Source organism: Mobula birostris, chromosome 12, assembly GCF_030028105.1.
Source record: "Mobula birostris isolate sMobBir1 chromosome 12, sMobBir1.hap1, whole genome shotgun sequence".
Classification (NCBI taxonomy): Eukaryota; Metazoa; Chordata; class Chondrichthyes; order Myliobatiformes; family Myliobatidae; genus Mobula; species Mobula birostris.
The window spans coordinates 68,557,237-68,575,926 of NC_092381.1; the positions used below are offsets into that span (position 1 = coordinate 68,557,237).

Consider the following 18,690-nt stretch of genomic DNA (forward strand, 5'->3'; position numbering starts at 1 on the left):
AAAATTCACTTATGGTTCAGGTTGACGGAAAATTTAATGGAGCTCGGTTTAAACTTAGTGTTCAATGTTCAGTTTGCATAAATGCAGGTTCTGTTTACTGAAGTTGTTTCTAACGTGCTGCTGTTCAGGATTAGCTTCAATTTCTTTGAGCTCATCTGCATGATAAAAGTCGTGCATGATGTTTTTCACCATGAGTCCCTAACTTCCAGCGACAAAATAATAGCATTTACCATAATTACGGAAAACTTCATCGTAGATTTAAAAGCAATTGAAATAAAAGCACAAAATTGTGGAAATTATTCAACAGGTTAGATAGCATTGGTAGATAACATGCCTTATGGCTTTATTTTTTTTCTCTAGCACATTCAGTAGCTGCACTTTTTTTGCTTTTGTATTTCTTGCATTAGTAATACTAATACTTGTATCAGGCTGCTGTTCATTGACTGCGGCTCAGTGTATAACACAATCATTCCTACAGCTCTGATCAAAAAGTTCCAAAACCTGGGCCTCTGTACCTCCCTCTGAAACTGGATCCTCGACTTCCTCACCAGAAGACCACAGTCTGTGCAGATCAGAAATAACATCTCTACCTTGCTGATAATTAACATTGGTGCACATCAAAGATATGTGCATAGCCCACTGCCCTACTCTATCTACACCCATGAAGACATGGCTAGGCACAGCTCAAATGCTATCTATGAATTTGCTGACAATACAACTTGTTGCAGAAATTCAGATGGTGTCAAGAAGGCATACAGGAGCAAGATAGATCAGTCTTTTGATTAGTGTCACAGCAACAACCTAGCACTCAGCGTCAGTAAGACCAGAGAGTTGATTGTAGACTTCAGAAAGGGTAAGATGAGGGCACACAAACCAGTCCTCATCGAGGGATCAGTAGTGAAAAGTGTGAGCAATTTTGAATTCTTGCTTGTCAACATCTCTGAGGATCTATCCTGGGTCAAGCATTTCAATGCATTTACAAAGGAGGGACTACAGTGGCTGTATTTCATTAGGAGTTTGAGGGCTATGTCACCAAAGACACTGACAAATTTCTACAGAGAGTATTCTAACTGGCTGCATCACTATTTGGCATGGAGGGGGTGGGGTGCAATTTTACAGGATCAAAATAAGCTGCAGAAAGTTGTGCTCAGCCAGCTCCATAATGAGCATTAGCCTTCCCAGTATCCAGGACATCTTCAAAAAACAATACCTCAATAAGGCAACATCCATTATTGAGGACCTCCATCACCCAAGACATGCCCTCTTCTCATTGCTACCATTAAGGAGGTGGTACAGGAGCCTGAAGACTCCTCAACATTTCAGGAACAGCTTCTTCCCCTCTGCCATCAGATTTCTGAATGGACATTGAATCCATGAGCACTACCTCACTACTTTCTTTCTCTTTTTGCACTATTTAATTTAAATTTTTGATATATATTTACTGTAATTTACTGATTTTATTATATATTGCTATATTCTGTTGCTGCATAACAACAAAATTCACAACATATATTGGCAATGCGTTTAAATCTGATTCTGCTGATTTTCTGGACATAATGACCGTTACAAAGCTGAATCATTTGTTTGATTTGCTGAAGCATTGGAATTGTTTTATGGTTTTATGCTTCTATGCAGGTTTTCCTGTTTCTCAAATGCTATCCACTCCCTTTGGATCCTTTTTGCTAATTAATTCATCAACACAATTTCTACATTACAATATTGTCTGCATCTCTAAACAGACAGAGAAAGCACAATATAAATATATTTTTTAGGATAATGATTTAATATTTGGTATATTTTTTTTAATCTTTAAGCTCATCAAAGTTAAGCTGTTTTATGAGCAGGCATGAAAAGTAAAAATGGACATTATGAAAACATATTTTGTATAGTCAGACCCTACATGATTTTAACCAACTTGAGTCTCAATGCTGTAGTAAATCATTCTTTTATTAATCAGAAGGAATCCATCCAAGACACCCAGTACTTTCTGCTGACTATTTTGTATCAGGCAGTGGTCAACTATTCAGTTTTTCTACCTGCATACTTTGTAACTTGCTTCTCATAATAAGTAAGTTGATCCTTCTCGCATCACAGACATTTTAGAATGCTTCAGTGAGAATAAATTAATGCGTGGGATCTTTTGTAATCATTAAACTTCTAACGTTGCATTGCGTAGACAGGATTTGTGTAGATTGCGTATTGCTTTGAGACTAATAAATTTTTCTGAAAACTTGACAACATGGCTCAAGTCAGTTTGTGGATCCATTCTTCACATGTCAAATCCTAGCATTTAAATGCTAGGACCTTTTCAATTGATCATCGTAAGATTTAAAGCCACTGTTGAAAGTGTAGTTATAAAGCAGTCTCCCCCCACTTCCACAACCCCTCCCATTACCATCAACCACCTCTCCTCAAAATCAATTTGCTTTGTTAAAAAATTAAAGGAATGTGTTTCATAATTAAGTCAAGAAAGTCGTTAATTTAGTTTGAATATGGCCAATATTTTGCCACCTGTTAATTGCACATTTTCTTCTTACTAATCTTGCTAAATTCACTTTCCAACAGGTTATAGAATGTGTATCTGTCATTTAGCCTGTCGAAAAATGAAAACCAACCTCAATGGAGAACAGGTAACAGGAATATGAAATTGGATGATATAATGTATCCTGATGCCCGCTAATATTCTTGACTACTCATTATTACCTTAAAAATAGAAATCCTAGGTAAAAATGACTCATCAATATTATTTCACCCTTAACTTTCCCATTTTTCTTCATTCATTGATATTTCTAGAAAATGTGATGCACGGTGTTCGGATCTCCCGATATAATTGTAACCGTCAGGTTTGGCCGGCAACGTTAGTCTAGAGGAAGACTTGTGCAATCTCGTTTGTATGGATGCTGTGTGATGTTTTCCCCTGTTACAAATCAATACCACAAAATATCAGACAGTACGCCATGTGCAATTGAGATTTATAATTCTTAATTTGATTATAGGGTTAATAAATAAAACAAAAAGGCAAAGGGCCCATTTTTAATGAAACAGCCTAACTTGCACTTGGGAGCTCATGGTTTTCCATCCATTTATTCCCTATCAATTTCCTCCGAGTGTCATCGACTCCCAGACCCTCACTTTAAGTCCACTCTGTCCTGCGGTCTACCAGCTTTCTCCTCTCGCATCTTCTCTCTTCATCTCTCGCTGACAAAAAAGCTTAATTTGGGGTACAGTTGTAACAGCGGACCAGATGTCCAATATGTTGACTCCACCTGCTCTTCTTGCTGATCTCCAAGGTTCCTAGCGTGTCTGGCAAGGTCTGATTAAACCTCTTGGACTGGGGATCACCCTGTGGATGATAGGGAGTAGTCCTCGACTTCTGGACTCCGAGCATGCTCAGTAACTCATGTATGAGCCTACTCTCGAAATCCCACCCCTGATCACTGAGTATCCGCCTGGGGAGCCCATAATAAATGAAATACTTCTCCCATAACACTTTGGTCACTGTAGACGCCCTCTGGTCCTTGGTGGGGAAAGCCTGCACATATCTGGTGGTGTGATCTGTGATGACTAAGACATTCACCATGTTGCTGGCATCTGGTTCTGTTGACAGGAAATCCATACACACCAGGTCCAGGGGCCCTGCACTCTGCAAGTGGGACAAGGGAGCTGTCCGTGTAGGAAGCGTCTTGCCCTATATGCATCAAATGCACGACTTGCAGTATTCTTCGACCTCTGGCTTCATTTGGGGCCAGTAAAACCAGTCTCTGAGCAATCCATAGGTCTTTTCCACCCCCAAACGTCCAGAATCATCATGAAGTGATTTCAAGGCAGTCCTCCAATACTTCTCAGGCAGAACCAGCTGGGAATGCTAAAGTCGGTCTGAGGGTGACGTGACCCAGTATAGGATCCGGTTCCTCAACTCCAACCTGGGCCATTCTTTCAGTAATGGAGACACCGCAGCATATTTCGTCTTCTCCACTTGAATCATGTCTCCCTTTTCGACCGCTGATCAAACGGTACCGATGCCTGGGTCATCTCGCTGAGGAGCTGCCACTTTCCCAGGACTCAATTCCAGTAACTGGTTTGTCTTCAGAGCTGTCGGGTTACAGTAAACTTGTGGAATAGTGTCATCAGAAGCTCCCAATTGATCTACCGCTTGATCCTGCCCTTGCCTTCCATCCGCCTTCTCCATGATGGCAAACTGACACATGGCTTTCACCCCCGGGGCAGGAATGCTCTCCCACTCTCCGTCCCTGTCCAGCCCTTCATACGAACGATGGGACAAAGCATCAGCAACAATGTTCCTACTTCCCAGCCAGTACTTCAGGCTGAAATCATAGACAGACCACGCTGCCAACCACCGATGGCCTGCGGCATCCAATTTTGCCAAGGTCAGGATATAAGTTAGAGGATTGTTGTCCGTCCTCACCTCAAACTTGGCCCTGTAGAGGTAGTCACTCAGCTTATCCACCACAGCCCATTTCAACCCCAGAAACTCCAACTTGTGTGTGGGGTAGTTTTTCTCAGAAGGCGACAGACTCTGGCTGCCAAATGCAACGGGTCTCAATCTGGTGCCCTGATCCTGATCCCCCTAAGCCTTCTCTGCTGGCATCTGTCTGCAGTACATACGGCAATCAGGGGTCTGCAAAAGCCAGCACAGCCACCTGGGTCAGCATCTCCTTCAACAACTGAAAGGCCTCTTCACATTTTGCATCCCACCTCAGTCCAAAAGGCTCCGAAGGGCTAAGGTACTCTTTACCCTCCTCTCCTTCTGTCCTCCTCTCTGTTCCCCAAGGGAGGATAACCACACAGAAGCTAATTCAATGGGTGACTCACTTTCGTGTAACCCTTCATGAACGTCTGATAGTAACCACAGAACCCGAGGAACGAGCACAAAGCACTCAAAGTCTGGGGCCTTGGCCTTGTGGTTACTGCCTCTATCATAGACAGATCTTTAGCTACTCCATCCCCTGAGACTATGTGCTCAGCATAGCTGACAGATGACTTGCAGAACTGGCACTTGTCCAGGGAAAGTTTTAACCCTTCAGCTTTCAGGCGGCCCAGCGCCTTCAGTAGCCTGGCTTCATGTTCTTCCAAGGTGGACCCAAACACTATGAGGTCATCCAGGTATACCAATACCTCAAGCAAGTTCGTATCCCCACCATTTTCTCCATGACCTGCTGGAAGGTTGCAGGGGCTCCGGAGATGCCCTGGGACATCCTTTTGATCTGGAAGAATCCCAGTTGACATATGAATGCCGTCTTCTCTTTTGTCAGTCTCACTCAGGGAGATCTGGTAATATCCACTCCTCAAGTCCAGCACACTGAACCACTTCACACCACTCGGCCAGCGCATCCTTCGATCCTTGGGACCATATACTGGTCGGGGAAGGTACGCCTATTCAGAGTCCTGTAGTCCACACAGATCCGTACCTTCCCATTCTTCTTCCTGGCCACTACTATTGAGGACACAAAGGGGCTTCGCGACTCAGTGATGATCCCTTCAACTTACACAAATGCTGCTGAACATCTTCCACCTCTGCAGGGGCCACTCGCCGCAACCTCACTCTGAACAGGGTGTCCTCAGTCATCCGGATAGTGTGACGAGTACTCTTGGAATAACCCACATCAAACTCATCATTGGAAAAGGCACCTTCCAGCTTCAACATCTTCACATTTTAAATCTTTTTTATTAACTATTATTGAAGATCAACAAAAAGAAGTACATTAAAGTAATCAAGTCAACATGTCAATATGTACAATGAGGAATTAAATTACCAAATAACTGATTAACAAAGCTAAACAATATATCAATAATAAGAAGAAAAAATAAAGTGTTAAAACTATTTTTTTTTGGAAAAAAGAAAGAAGGAAAAAAGAACCCCTACTAACTAAAACAAAAAAAAAACCCTGCTAACAAAAAAACCTGAAAGAAAACCATTGGGAGCACAACCCCGGAGCTATACGCCATACAAGCTTCCATAAAAGAAAAACATCAATCCGCCAACTCAAATCCATTTAAACAAGAATCAGAAGGAAAACATCTTAATTAACTCAAATCAGATGATAGTAGAGGGCAAAAGAACCCCACCTTTTCTCAAACTCAAATTGAGGATCAAAAGTTTGACTTCTGATTTTCTCCAAGCTAAGACATAGCATCACCTGAGAGAACCATTGTATCAAAGTGGGAGCAGAGGCATCTTTCCATTTCAATAAAATAGCCCTTCTGGCCAATAATGTAACAAATGCAATTACATGTTGGTCTGATATAGAAATACCATGAATATATTGAGGGATTATACCGAACAAAACTGTCAATTTATTAGGTTGTAAATTAATTTTTAAAGCTTTAGCGATTGTAGAGAAAATAGATTTCCAAAACTGTTTCAATACAGAACACGACCAAAACATATGTGTCAATGTAGCTGTCTCTGTTTTACATCTATCACACTATCAACATTAGGAAATATTTTAGACAGTCTCTCCTTTGTCAAATAGTAACAATGTACAATTTTAAATTGAATTAAAGAGTGACTGGCACAAATCGAAGAAGAATTAGCCAACTTCAAAATTCGCAACCAATCCTCTGTTATCAAGGTCATGTTAAGCTCTCTTTCCCAATCTTGCTGAATCTTAAGCGAAGGATAATTGTACTGTTATAATAGATAATTATAAATTTTCCCAAGAAAACCTTTCACTAAAGGATTCATTTTTAAAATAATGTCTAACAGGTCAGAATCCTGTATATATTCAAAATTACTTAAATATTCTTGTCAGAAATGTGAGTACGAGAGAGAATATTTAGTTACTGATTTCTCAAAAGACATCAATCGGCGTTCTTGGAACAGATCCATGAAGGAATAGACTCCTTTATTCCTCCAAAGAGAAAAGGTAGGATCATTTAGTGAAGGTTTAAATAAATAATTTCGATAGATTAAACTAAGAAGGTTAAATTTTTTGAGATTAAAAAAGATTATGAAACTGGTACAAAATTTGTAATGACTGCTTAATCATAGGATATAAATTTAGATTAGAAGTTTTGGCCAGTTGTACAGATAAAAAAGCTCCTAATAACAAAGTTAAGTAAAATTGCTTCACAGCTTTCAATTCCAAATCAACCCAAGATGCTCATTCATTTCTATCAGCCCAATATAACCAAGAACACATATAATGTATATTAACAGCCCATTAGTATTAGGCAGAGCAAGACCTCCATCCTTTTTTAATTTTTGTAAATGATATTTCCCAATTCTTGGTCTTTTATTATTCCAAACAAAAGATGGAATAATAGAATCAACCTGTTCAAAAAACTTCTTAGTTTAAAAAAAAGGAATATTTTGAAATACATATAAAAATTTTGGTAGAATCATCATTTTAACTGCATGAATTCGGCCAGCTAACGAAAGTGTGAGTGGACTCCATCTACGAAATAATTGCTTCATAAAATCCACTAAAGGAACCAAATTAGCTCTATGAAGGTCTCTGTAATTTTTAGTGATAATAATACCTAAATATTTAAGAGTCTGTAACTTTAAAAGGGGTGTCATCATATATCAAAGCAAAATCATTTAGAGGAAGTAATTCACTTTTATGAAGGTTTGGTTTATATCCTGAAAACTTTCCAAATTCATTTAATAATTTCAATAAACTAGGAATGGATTCTTCAGGATTCGAAACATAAATGAAGAGATCATCGGCATAAAGGGAGATCTTATGAATAGTCCCATTTATGGAAATTCCATGGATGTCTTTAGCTTCACGAAGTGCAATGGCCAAGGGTTCCAACACCAACTTAAATAGCAGGGGACTTAACAGACATCCTTGTCTCGTACCCCGTGAAAGTCGAAAAAAAGGAGATCTACAATTATTAGTAATAACAGTAGCAATAGGGCTTTTATATATCATTCTAATCCACTTATTACAATTAGTACCAAAGCTGAATTTCTCTAAAACGTTAAATAAGTATTTCCATTCAACTCTATCAAATACCTTTTCAGCATCAAGAGAAACAACACATTGGGGAGTCTTAGAAAAGGATGAGTATATAACATTTAACAGTCTCCGAGTATTAGAGAAGGAATAACGGCCCTTTACAAAACCTGTTTGATCCTGAGAGATAATTTTAGCTAGAATATTCTCCATTCAATTAGCCATTATTTTTGAAAGAATTTTAGCATCCACATTTAATAATGAAATAGAAGCTTCATTAAATGTGGGAGGTAACTCTCCTAACAAAAAATAATCTTTAAGTGTTTCCAACATATATGGAGAAAGCAATTTTTAAAATTTTTCATAAAAATCCTACAGAAAAACCATCCAATCCAGGAGCTTTACCAGATTGCATTGAAAGAATAGCTTTCTGAATTTCTTTTTCAGTAATAGGAGTATCAAGAGTTCGTTGATCTTCAACAGATATTCTAGGAAGATCAATCTTTTGTAAAAAGGTATTCATTTTAGAAGGATCAGCTGGAAACTGAGATTTATAAAGTTTAATGTAAAAGTCTTGAAAAATTTTATTAATGTCTTCATAATTACAATCTAAACTACTGTCTCCCTTACGAATTTTTAAAATTTGTCTTTTAGCTCTAGCTGCCTTTAATTGGGATGCTAATAGCTTATTATTTTTATATCCAAACACATAAAATTAACTTTTCAATTTAAGCAAATTTCTTTCAATAGGATAAGTTAATAGTAAATTATATTGTGATTGAAGTTCAACCCTTTGTTTAAATAAATCAACGTTAGGAGAGATTGCATAAATATTATCCAAGTCTTTAATTTGTTTTGAAATCTTATCTAACTCTATTTTTGTCTGTTTCTTAAGTTTAGCTAACTAGGAGATTATCTGACCTCGCAAATATGCTTTAAATGTATCCCATATAATCAATTTCGACACATCTCCCGTATTGTTAAAAAGAAAAAAATCTTTTATCTGAGTCTCAATAAATTTGACGAAGTCTGAACTTTGTAATAAATTTTCTGGAAAACGCCGAGGCAAGTTTGCAATACCGACATCATTCAACTCAAAAGTTAAGCTTAAAGGCGCATGATCCGAAACAACGATAGTGTCATATTCACATTTCTGGACTTCGGACAAAAATCAGAAATCAGCTATGAAATAATCGATTCTCAAATATTTTTTGTGAACATGTGAATATAAGGAATAATCTCTGTCATTAGGATGTAGATGTCTCCAGATTTCAATCAAACCATAATCGATTTAAAAAAGAGTTGATAAGTGATGCTGAACAACTCGGAAGCCGCTGATTGGTTGAACTCTTGTCAATCAAAGGATTTAAACAACAGTTAAAATCACCACCCATTAACAACAAATATTCATTTAAATCTGGCAATAAACCAAATACGTTTTTAAAAAGAAGGATGTCCATATAGATTAACCAGGACAATTTTTCTATTACAAATTGTTCCTTTGACAATTAAAAATCTACCGTTAGTATCTGACACAATGTCTTCTTGGATAAATAAAATATTAGATTTCATAAAAATAGATACTTCCTTTGTTTTATTTTGACAAGTGGCATGATATTGAAGGCCCTTCCACATTTTAAAAAATCTATCTTGATCGCCAGTTCTGATATGCGTTTCTTGAGCAAAAATTATATTGGGTTGGAGTCAATTAATAATTTTAAAAGTCTTCTTTCGCTTAATAGGATGATTCCAGCCACTTACGTTCCAACTAATAACATTTATCTGTTTAACTATAAAATATATTTTTTAACACATAGATACACGCATACCAACGTTGGCTAATCAAAAATGGCGGTGATAAGTATAACCATATAGAAAACACGCATGCTCTGGAACTCCATAATGGGAACAAATGCAATAAGAAAAAAAAACTGGAAAAAATGAAATTAATCCTACAATGAAAACTATATTTTGAAACTAACCCCAATCCTCCCACCACCCCAAAAGCCAGAAATCTGGCAAAGAAAAAAAAGCCGTAATGCGTCCCCATAGAAAAAGAAAAAAGAAACAGAACTCCGCGAGCTGCCTAAATTATAATCATGACTTTAAAAGCTTTCCTTAATTCCCACCCCCACAAAAAAAACACGGCCCTAAAATAAGAAAGCCCAACAGAGAGAAAAAAAGATGTTTATGCTTAATCATTAAAATAAACTGGGGAATGAAAAATCAATCTCCAAAGACTTCAAAAGAATAAAATTAAACCTAAACAAAAAGAAAAATGTCTATGTAATCTCTAATGAAGAAAAATCAGCACCATTATCCCTTTGACTTACTGCCTAAAAACTGTTTTTAGAAAAAAAACGGACTAATTATCTATCTACAAACATGTACTAAGCATTCCTCGCTATGTATATAAGAAAGAGTCCTTATAAACTATGAAAACTTTCACTTAATTAATGAAGAAAAGGAAGGATAAAAACAAATAATTAAACTATTTAACAATCTGTCCGCTGTGTTAATTCACTCAGTATACCAATCAGATTTCGGAGAAGTCATTCATCAGTCAAATCAAGAAGTTCACATCTTCTTTAAATGGCCCATCAATCAAAGGACATTTTCAACATATCAGAAATCTTCAAAGCTCGTTTTCTTTCAGAAAATTATTCAGCAGACCTAATACCATTGAAACCTCGGCCACCTCCAAAATAGAATTAACATAGTCCATTGCCACTTTGGGATCCAAAAGAACACATGGAGTCGAATCTTTAGGAAATAATATTAATTGGGCTGGATAGCGAAGTGATGGGAATAATCCCTTATCATGGGCTATCTTCATAGCTGGAACGAATTTGAACCGCTGTTCCATAACTTCCCATGGGTAGTCTTCATAAAAACAAACCTCGGAACCCTTGAATTTAAGAACTCTGTGTTTCCTTGCATATTTTATGATTTGGTCTTTAACTCTGAAATGAAGAAAACTGACCAAAACTGACCTTGGTTTATTCGGATCTTGAGATTTCGAAGTGAAAATTCTATGCACTCTTTCAATATCGGGAGACTGAGCTAGAATGTCCGGAAGCAGAGATTGAAACAAATTAGCAAAATAGTCCAATAAATCAGATCCTTCCTTCAGTCCAACAATTCGAATGTTATTCCGACGAGATGTTGCTTCCAGGTCAATAATCTTGCATTGAGACTGTTCCAAGCGGGCTGAAATATCTGCTATCTGACGCTTCGACTCTTTAAGCTCAGAATTCAAGGAAATAATATTTTCCTCTACAAACTGAAAACTCTGTTGAAACGACTTCATCTCAGAAGTGTTATTATCTATTGTCGAGAGCCATCAATGCATGTTCTAAACGCTCAGCCCAGACAGGCATATCTTCTGATTTTTCTTTCGAAGCTTTTCCCTTTCCATTGCTGGATTCAGAAAGCTGCTTTCCACTTCTTAAGGATTGTGACATAATGACAAGTAAGAATAAATAAAAGTTAAAAATTCAGAGTTTAAACTGGGGAAAAGGAAGAATTAAACGCAGCCACAGAAATTGTGTGTTACTCCATTAAGCAGCAGGCAGAAGTCCCCTTCAACATCTTCTCTACCAACCTCCTCTTCCAACCCGCAGGAGCAGGGGAGTCCCCAAAGTTGAATGTCTTAGCGGTCAACTTGTTCCCCTTTACAGAGGGTTTCTCCCCGGCTTGTCTTACCAGGACGCTAGACATTACTGTCACCGGGAACAGATGTGCCAGGGGCATCCTCCACTTGAAAGTGACCTCTCTCTTCACAGTGTTCTTGACAATCACTGCCATCCTGTTCACCTGTACAACCGAGGGCTTCTACAATCGGGCCTCACCAGTACCCCAGCAGGTAATCCTGACTCCTCCTCATAGTCTTCCAGAGCATCCACTAAGAGGGCCTCACCCTCAGACACTCCAGCAAATTTGGGAGTCCCATCACTCTCGCTACTTTCTCGGGCCGTAACATGATTGGCTTTGACTGGGTGAACCACACAGTCTCTCATCTAAGTTTGGTATCCGGCCCAGTGCAGCCCCGCACTTCCTCAAAAGCAGCTCGAAACACCGGGTGCACGGACAATGTTCCCAGAAAGCTCTCGCCAGTCTTCTCCTTGCAGGCCCCCATGAGCCTCTTCACAAGAGGGGTGTTGGTCCCCACCAGAATTGAAATGCTGCCGGTCTCAACGGGGTCCAGACAAACCAACACTAATGTATCAAGGACCTCAGACACTCCCGCATCGGCCTCTGAAAACTCCAGGTTCACTGACAAATAACCATCGTACGGATAATCACCAGCACTAAGACCCCTGAATGGTTTCAATGGGAAATGCGTCAGATGCTGGTTGTAAAATGAATGGTACAGCAAAGAGACCTGCGACCCAGTGTCGAGTATGGCTTTAGCATAAATACCAGCTATCCATAGTGATACACTGGAGTATGGCCCCACTAAGCCTGCAGGAATATGGTCTTTCGCTTTTGGGGGTTCCTTGGTATATTGCTGGGAACATGTTCCCCCCAGTAACACCAGGCCGTTCCCTCACTGGGTCTCCTCTAAGTTTCCCGACATCTCTGTGTGCTTAGGTACCCAGGGGCTCACTCTCCAAAGGGCTTCCCGCCGCTCACGCTCCTGCCTGAAGTGTCCCCTTAGGGGATCCACCTCTCTATCAGTCCCATCATATGAGGGGACCACACCCGCTGTTAACAACCAGGACATCTCAGTTCTCAACTCGGCCATGACCTCCTTTACCACTCCCCAAGTTGGGCTAGCCGTGGTCACTTAACCACAAGGGGCTACTTCCGAGGACTGTATTCTGCTGACGGAGCCCTCCCGCATCTCGACGTGTTCTTCTCCTCCCGTACCTCTCTGATCAGCTCAACAAAAGAGGGGGCATGTCTTACGAGATAGTTGGAGACCCCAAGCAATCAGGTCCTGAGACTGGGCGTCCTTTGCTATCTGGTCCATTCTTAACTGATCCACCTCAGCCGCCTGAATGACCCCACTGCACCACAAACAACTTAGCTGCCTCTCTAGCTGAAAAGCGTAGGCAGAAAGCTTCTCCCTCTTCTCCTGCCGCATGTTCTAAAACCCCATCTTGAGCTCCATTGGGCTTCCTGTCGTACCAAGTGTATTTTCCAGTGCTCATATGTAAGCGGCAGTGTTAGGTAGGGGGTACTGGGTTTTCACAGCTCTCACCATGTCAGCAGCCTGCCCCCTCAAACTCTCAACCAATCTCTGTCGCTTTACGTCATCAGAGCACTGCCACTCATCTAACAACTGAGAGGTCTGCTCTGCTTGTCTCATGCTCCTCTTCCCCCCGGGGGTGGGCGTTACTCCAAAGAATATTCTTAGCTTCTGGTGGGGACCCTGTGCCTGTGCACTGGGCCACTTATTCACCAGAGAGATAAGGGCTGATGCCAACTCAGAACTCTCACTCTGCACTGGGGGATGGGGACTAACTATACATTCCTACTCCGACCACTCCTTCCCCTCACTCCTCAGAAAGGAGAGAACCCTGTCTTTGAAGTCTCTGCCCACAGCTACGGGAAACTCAACTTGTGAATCGGCCCGCTCTGCTACACACTCCTCCTCCCTGGAATTATGGACAGTCCTTGGCCCTGCCTCACCTGGGGCACCTATAGTACCGGACAGCTCCACTACCATTACATCAGTGCTAGTCTACAGTAAAACGAGGTCTGTGCCTGCCATTTTATCAAACTTCCGCCCCACAATCATAACTTTGCTGACAACTTCAACAGTACTTAACAGGCAAATTACCAATTCAACTGGAGTAGGAATATCTACCCTACTCAACACACATGCATTAGTTACTGGTAACCCCATGGAGGCACACCACCACTCCACCCTGGCAGCATCCATACCAGCACAGACTTAAACACCCAACCCACTGGTTCAATGCTGAGGGCAATCACACAGCATTCAATGAAATCAATCCCGGTCGAGCCCCCACAATTGTAACCCTCAGGTTTGTCCGGTGGCGTTAGTCTAAGAGAAGACAGTCTCTGGCCCCGCCAAACATGAAATCTCGTTTGTGTGGATGCTGCGTGATGTTTTCCCCTGTTACAAATCAGTACCACAAAATATCAAACAGTTCACCAGATGCAATTAAGCTTTATAATTCTTAATTTGATTATAGGGTTAGTAAAGAAAACAAAAAAGAAAAGGGGCCCATTTTAATGAAACAGGCTTATGTGCACATTGGTGCTCGTGGTTTTCCGTCCATTCGTTCCCCATCGATTTCCTCCAAGCGTTGTTGACTCCCGGACCCTCACTGCAAGTCCACTCCTTCCTGCAGTCTACCAGCTCTTTCCTTTCGCATCTTCTCTCTTCGTCTCTCGCCAACAAAAGACCACGAATACCTCCTCTCAGACACAGAAGAAAGAAACAACACTTCCCTCATTGGATGGCGCACATTCCAAATCCCCCATTATCTCTGATCATAACTCAAACACTGCTGCTACAGCGAAACCATTACATTAGTAGTGAAACCTTTCCCAGGGCGTTACATAATGTTCTGATCATGTCTTCAATAACCATTTAGTAGAACAATGAAACATAAAATCTTTGGTGCTCCCACACCAAATCCTATACATTCTCTCAGGAATAAGCTCTACAGGTAGGATCTTTCACTTGGTCTTTTACCATTGGTATAAATATCCAAGATCAAATAATCATCACTAAAAACTGATATAGTGGGAAAGTCGTGCCAAATAGTAGTGACACAGTGCTCAATGACAGGTCTTCTGATTAAACGTATAATTCTCTTTACAGGTTCCAGTGCGGATTGGAGCACACTACCATTGTATTGTCTGTTCCGCTACTATTGCACGCAGAACAGACATGATCAGTCACATAACACGACATTTGAACAAAGGAGATACAGAAGCCAGCTTCACTGGAGGTGTGTGTAATAGGTTTGAGTGATCAGACATGTCGAAAATTTAATTGTACTTTTTTTTCCAATAATATATATTTAAAAGCTAAATAGCAACTAACACCCCAGCAGCCATTTCAAATTGACTGAAGCTGACCAGTCTGGGTCAACAGAGATGGCATGAATTCTGACTAGGCTCAGAATTCCGACTAAACTTTGCTGTTCAGTGGCTCCTGCAGGAAAATGTGTCCACACCAACGTTCTTTAAAAACAACATATGCAAAAATCAAAATAAAATGTAGATGCTGGAATTCTGAAATTAAAACAGAAAATGCTGGAAACATTCAATAGGACAGGCAGCATTTATGTTAATATTTCAGGTTGGAGATCTTTTGAAGAACAGAAAAGGAGAGGAAACTTTTTTTTTCTAGATAGGGTGTCTTAAAGTAAATGAAGAACGTACTCCAGCTGCAGCAGTGTTCAGTATTCCATTAAGGCTCAATCTGTCCAGTGGACGCAATATGCACTGATTTGTCCCTGCCCAAGTAGGTGTGTTTATTGGGGAAGTGTAAAGGGAGCTTTATTCTGAATTTAACCCATATTTTTGTGTGAGCATTTGAAAAAATAGTGTAGAGGGAGCTTGGGTCCCTGTAATTCCTATCCTGGGGATTTTCAGTAAAACAGTGTAGAAAGAGCTGAACTCTTGATCCAACTTAACGTTATCAATGCTCTGTGAATGATGAGTCAGTGTAGAGGTGTCTTGCTGATGGATTTCATTAGGTGTGAATCTTAATTTTTTGGCATTCAAAATGGGGTTTATTATCACTGATGCACTGTATGTAATGAAATTTGACATTTTGTGGTAGCAGTACAGTGCAAGACATAAATACACTATAAATTACAATATCGTATATATACCTAAAGACGTGGTCACTGAGTATATACACACTCAGCGGCTACTTCGTTAGGTATGGGAGTGGAACTTGGAGAGGTCTTCTGCTGCAAAAGCTCATACACTTCAAGGTTTGATGTGCTGTGTGTTCACAGGTGCTCTTCTGCACACCACCATTGTAACATTTGGATATTTGAGTTACTGTTGCCTTCCCGTCAGCTCAAACCAATCTGGCCATTCTCCTCTGACCTCTCTCATTAACAAGGTGCTTTCACCTACAGAACTACCGCCGAGTGGATTTTTTTGTTTCTATCCCTATTCTCTGTAAACTCTAGAGACTATTATGCATGAAAATCCCAGATCAGTAGTTTCTGAATTATTCAAACCACCCCATCTGGCATTGACAATCATTCCATGGTCAAAGTCACTTAGATTTCTTCTCCATTCTAATGTTTGGTCTGAAGAACAACTGAACTCTTGGCCGTGCCTACTTGTGCATTGAGTTGCTGCCACGTGATTGGTTGATTAGATATTATCAGTTAATTGGGGTTGCCACTTATTTGAGGCAACCTTTACAGACTAAAAACTAATAGAAAAAATTGCCTGGATTCCCTTCATTTATTTGGGACACTATGACACTTAATCGGGTAAGGAGACTTTTGCTGACAGGTTCTAACTCTCATCAGTTGTGCATGCTTGTATGGCCTTTAGATGCTACACTATTAGAGGAATGGTTCTTAAATAGTATCAATTGCGTGCAGTTGTGTTCAAAAAGCAGTGATGGTTGGCAATAACAAGCAGTAAGACAAATAAAACTGCTTTGCTGACTATGATTTCAAGCATTTAGGCTTGGAGATACCAGAAATGGCCAGGAGTGAAAACAAGTTAGGAACTATGAAGAATTTTAACATATGAACAATTATCCTGAATGTTACAACGAAAATGAAAGTTTGGAGGATGCAACAGCCTTCGTTGTATGGAGGCAGTCTGTTATCTACACTAGGTATCTGTGCTGATTTTGTGCATTGCCTACATTGGATGAATTCCTGTGTCAATAACTATTAGGAACTAATGCACAGTTTTATAGTACTGGAGTAGTATTGGTAGTGTTATACTTTGTTCCGTATTTCAATTAAATACATAATTTGGTGCTCGGTTTTTCTTTTTTATACCTTTTCAACTATTTCCATGAAACTTCGGCTAATTGGGCAGTTACTGAATTGGGCCAAAATACATTGGTCCTGATGTGTTCCTTTTAACTAGATCTACTGTGTGTTTATATTATGTACAGTATGTAATAGATATGTATTTTTCAGTGTGTAGCCCCCCCCACCCTGCACTCTCCCCCCCCATCCCCCCGGTCCATCTCTGAGCTGTCCACCCCCCCATCCATCCCCCACCTCCCTCCTTCCCATCAGGGTCTTTTTTCAGCCACAGCACAGCAATGCCCACATTGTCATGCCTTCAATTTTCTAACTTTGCTCTAAGATCATCTACCTTATTCTGTATACTGTGTGCATTCAAATATAACACCATCACTCCTGTTTTTATCACACTTTTCAGTTTTGCCTCTTATGTTACCCTTCAACATCCTGATTGCAATTTGGCCCTATCATCTGCCTGTCCTTCCACACAGTCTCACTACACACAGCATCTACTTGTATACCAACTGCTCCATCCTCAGCCCTATCATTCAGGTTCCCACCCCCTTGGCAAATTAATTGAAGCTCTCCCCAACAGCTCCAGCAAGGATATTGGTGCCTCTCGAGTTCTGGTGTATTATTTATTGTTTGTTCAGAAATACTGTGTGGAACAGGCCCTTCTGGCCCAATGAACTTGCACTGCCGAGAAATCCACCTGTTTAACCCCAGCCTAGCTGCAGGACAATTTACAATGACCAACTAACCTACTAACCAGTAAGTCTTTGGACTGTGGGAGAAAACCAGCGCACCTGGAAGAAACCCATGCACTCAGGAAAAGAATATACAAACCTTCTTACAGAGGACACCGGAATTGAACTCCCAGCTCTGAGCAGCAATAGTGTCACTCTGACTGCTACTCTTCCGTGGTGCTCCGTCCTCTTTGTACAGGTCAAACCTTCTCCAGAAGAGATCACAATGATCCAGAAACCTGAAATCCTGCTCCCTGCACCAATTCCTCAGCCACACATTCACCTGCCAGATCGTTCTACCTTTACCCTCACTAGTGCGTGGCACTTGCAGCAATCCAGAGATTACTACCCTTTTCAGCTTTCTACCTAACTCTCAATATTCTCTCTTCAGGATCTCATCCCTTTTCCTGCCTATGTCATTGATACCAATATGTACATGAGAGGAAAATTGGATCAGCCATGATGAAATGGCAGAGCAGACTCGATGGGCCACATGGCCTAATTCTGCTCCTATATCTTATGGTTTTATAACTTATGCTATTCACCCTCCTCCTTTAGAATGCTGTGGACCTGATCTGAGACATAACTGATCCTGGGAATCATCCTGGTCTTTCTTTCACATTCACAGAGACTCCTGTCTATTCCTCAAACTATGGAATCCCTATCACTACTGCACTCCTCACCTCACTCATTCTTGTTGTACTGGGCTCTGCCCTTATGCTGACATGTTACTGAATGATTCATCCACATTGTTGTTACCCTTCCCTCTTCAGCTCGAGGCTTCATAAGGCATTGGTCAGGTCATATTTGGGGTATGGTGAGCAGTTTTCTCGTATCTAAGAAAGGATGTGCTAGCAAGGGTCCAGGGGAGGTTCACAAGAATGATCCCAGTAATGAAAGGATTAACATATGAGGAGCATTTGATAACTCTAGGCCAGTACTTGCTGGAGCTTAGAAAAATGAGGGGGATTCTCATTGAAACCTATTGAATATTACTAAATAGAGTGGATATGGAGAAGATGTTTCCAGTAGTGGGAGTCTAGAACTAGAGATCACAGCCTCAGAATAACAGGACAT

The 18,690-nt window shown here is 40.4% G+C and overlaps 1 protein-coding gene across 1 annotated transcript in view; it reads left to right on the forward strand.

The window, feature by feature from the left end:
* Positions 1-18,690, forward strand: part of trmt1l (tRNA methyltransferase 1-like) — an 83,630-nt gene that overhangs the window by 7,096 nt on the left and 57,844 nt on the right. The window contains exons 5-6 of the mRNA XM_072274008.1: positions 2,566-2,630; positions 14,728-14,857. Of these exons, the coding sequence (XP_072130109.1) occupies positions 2,566-2,630; positions 14,728-14,857 (195 nt within the window). The remainder of the gene's footprint in view (positions 1-2,565; positions 2,631-14,727; positions 14,858-18,690) is intronic.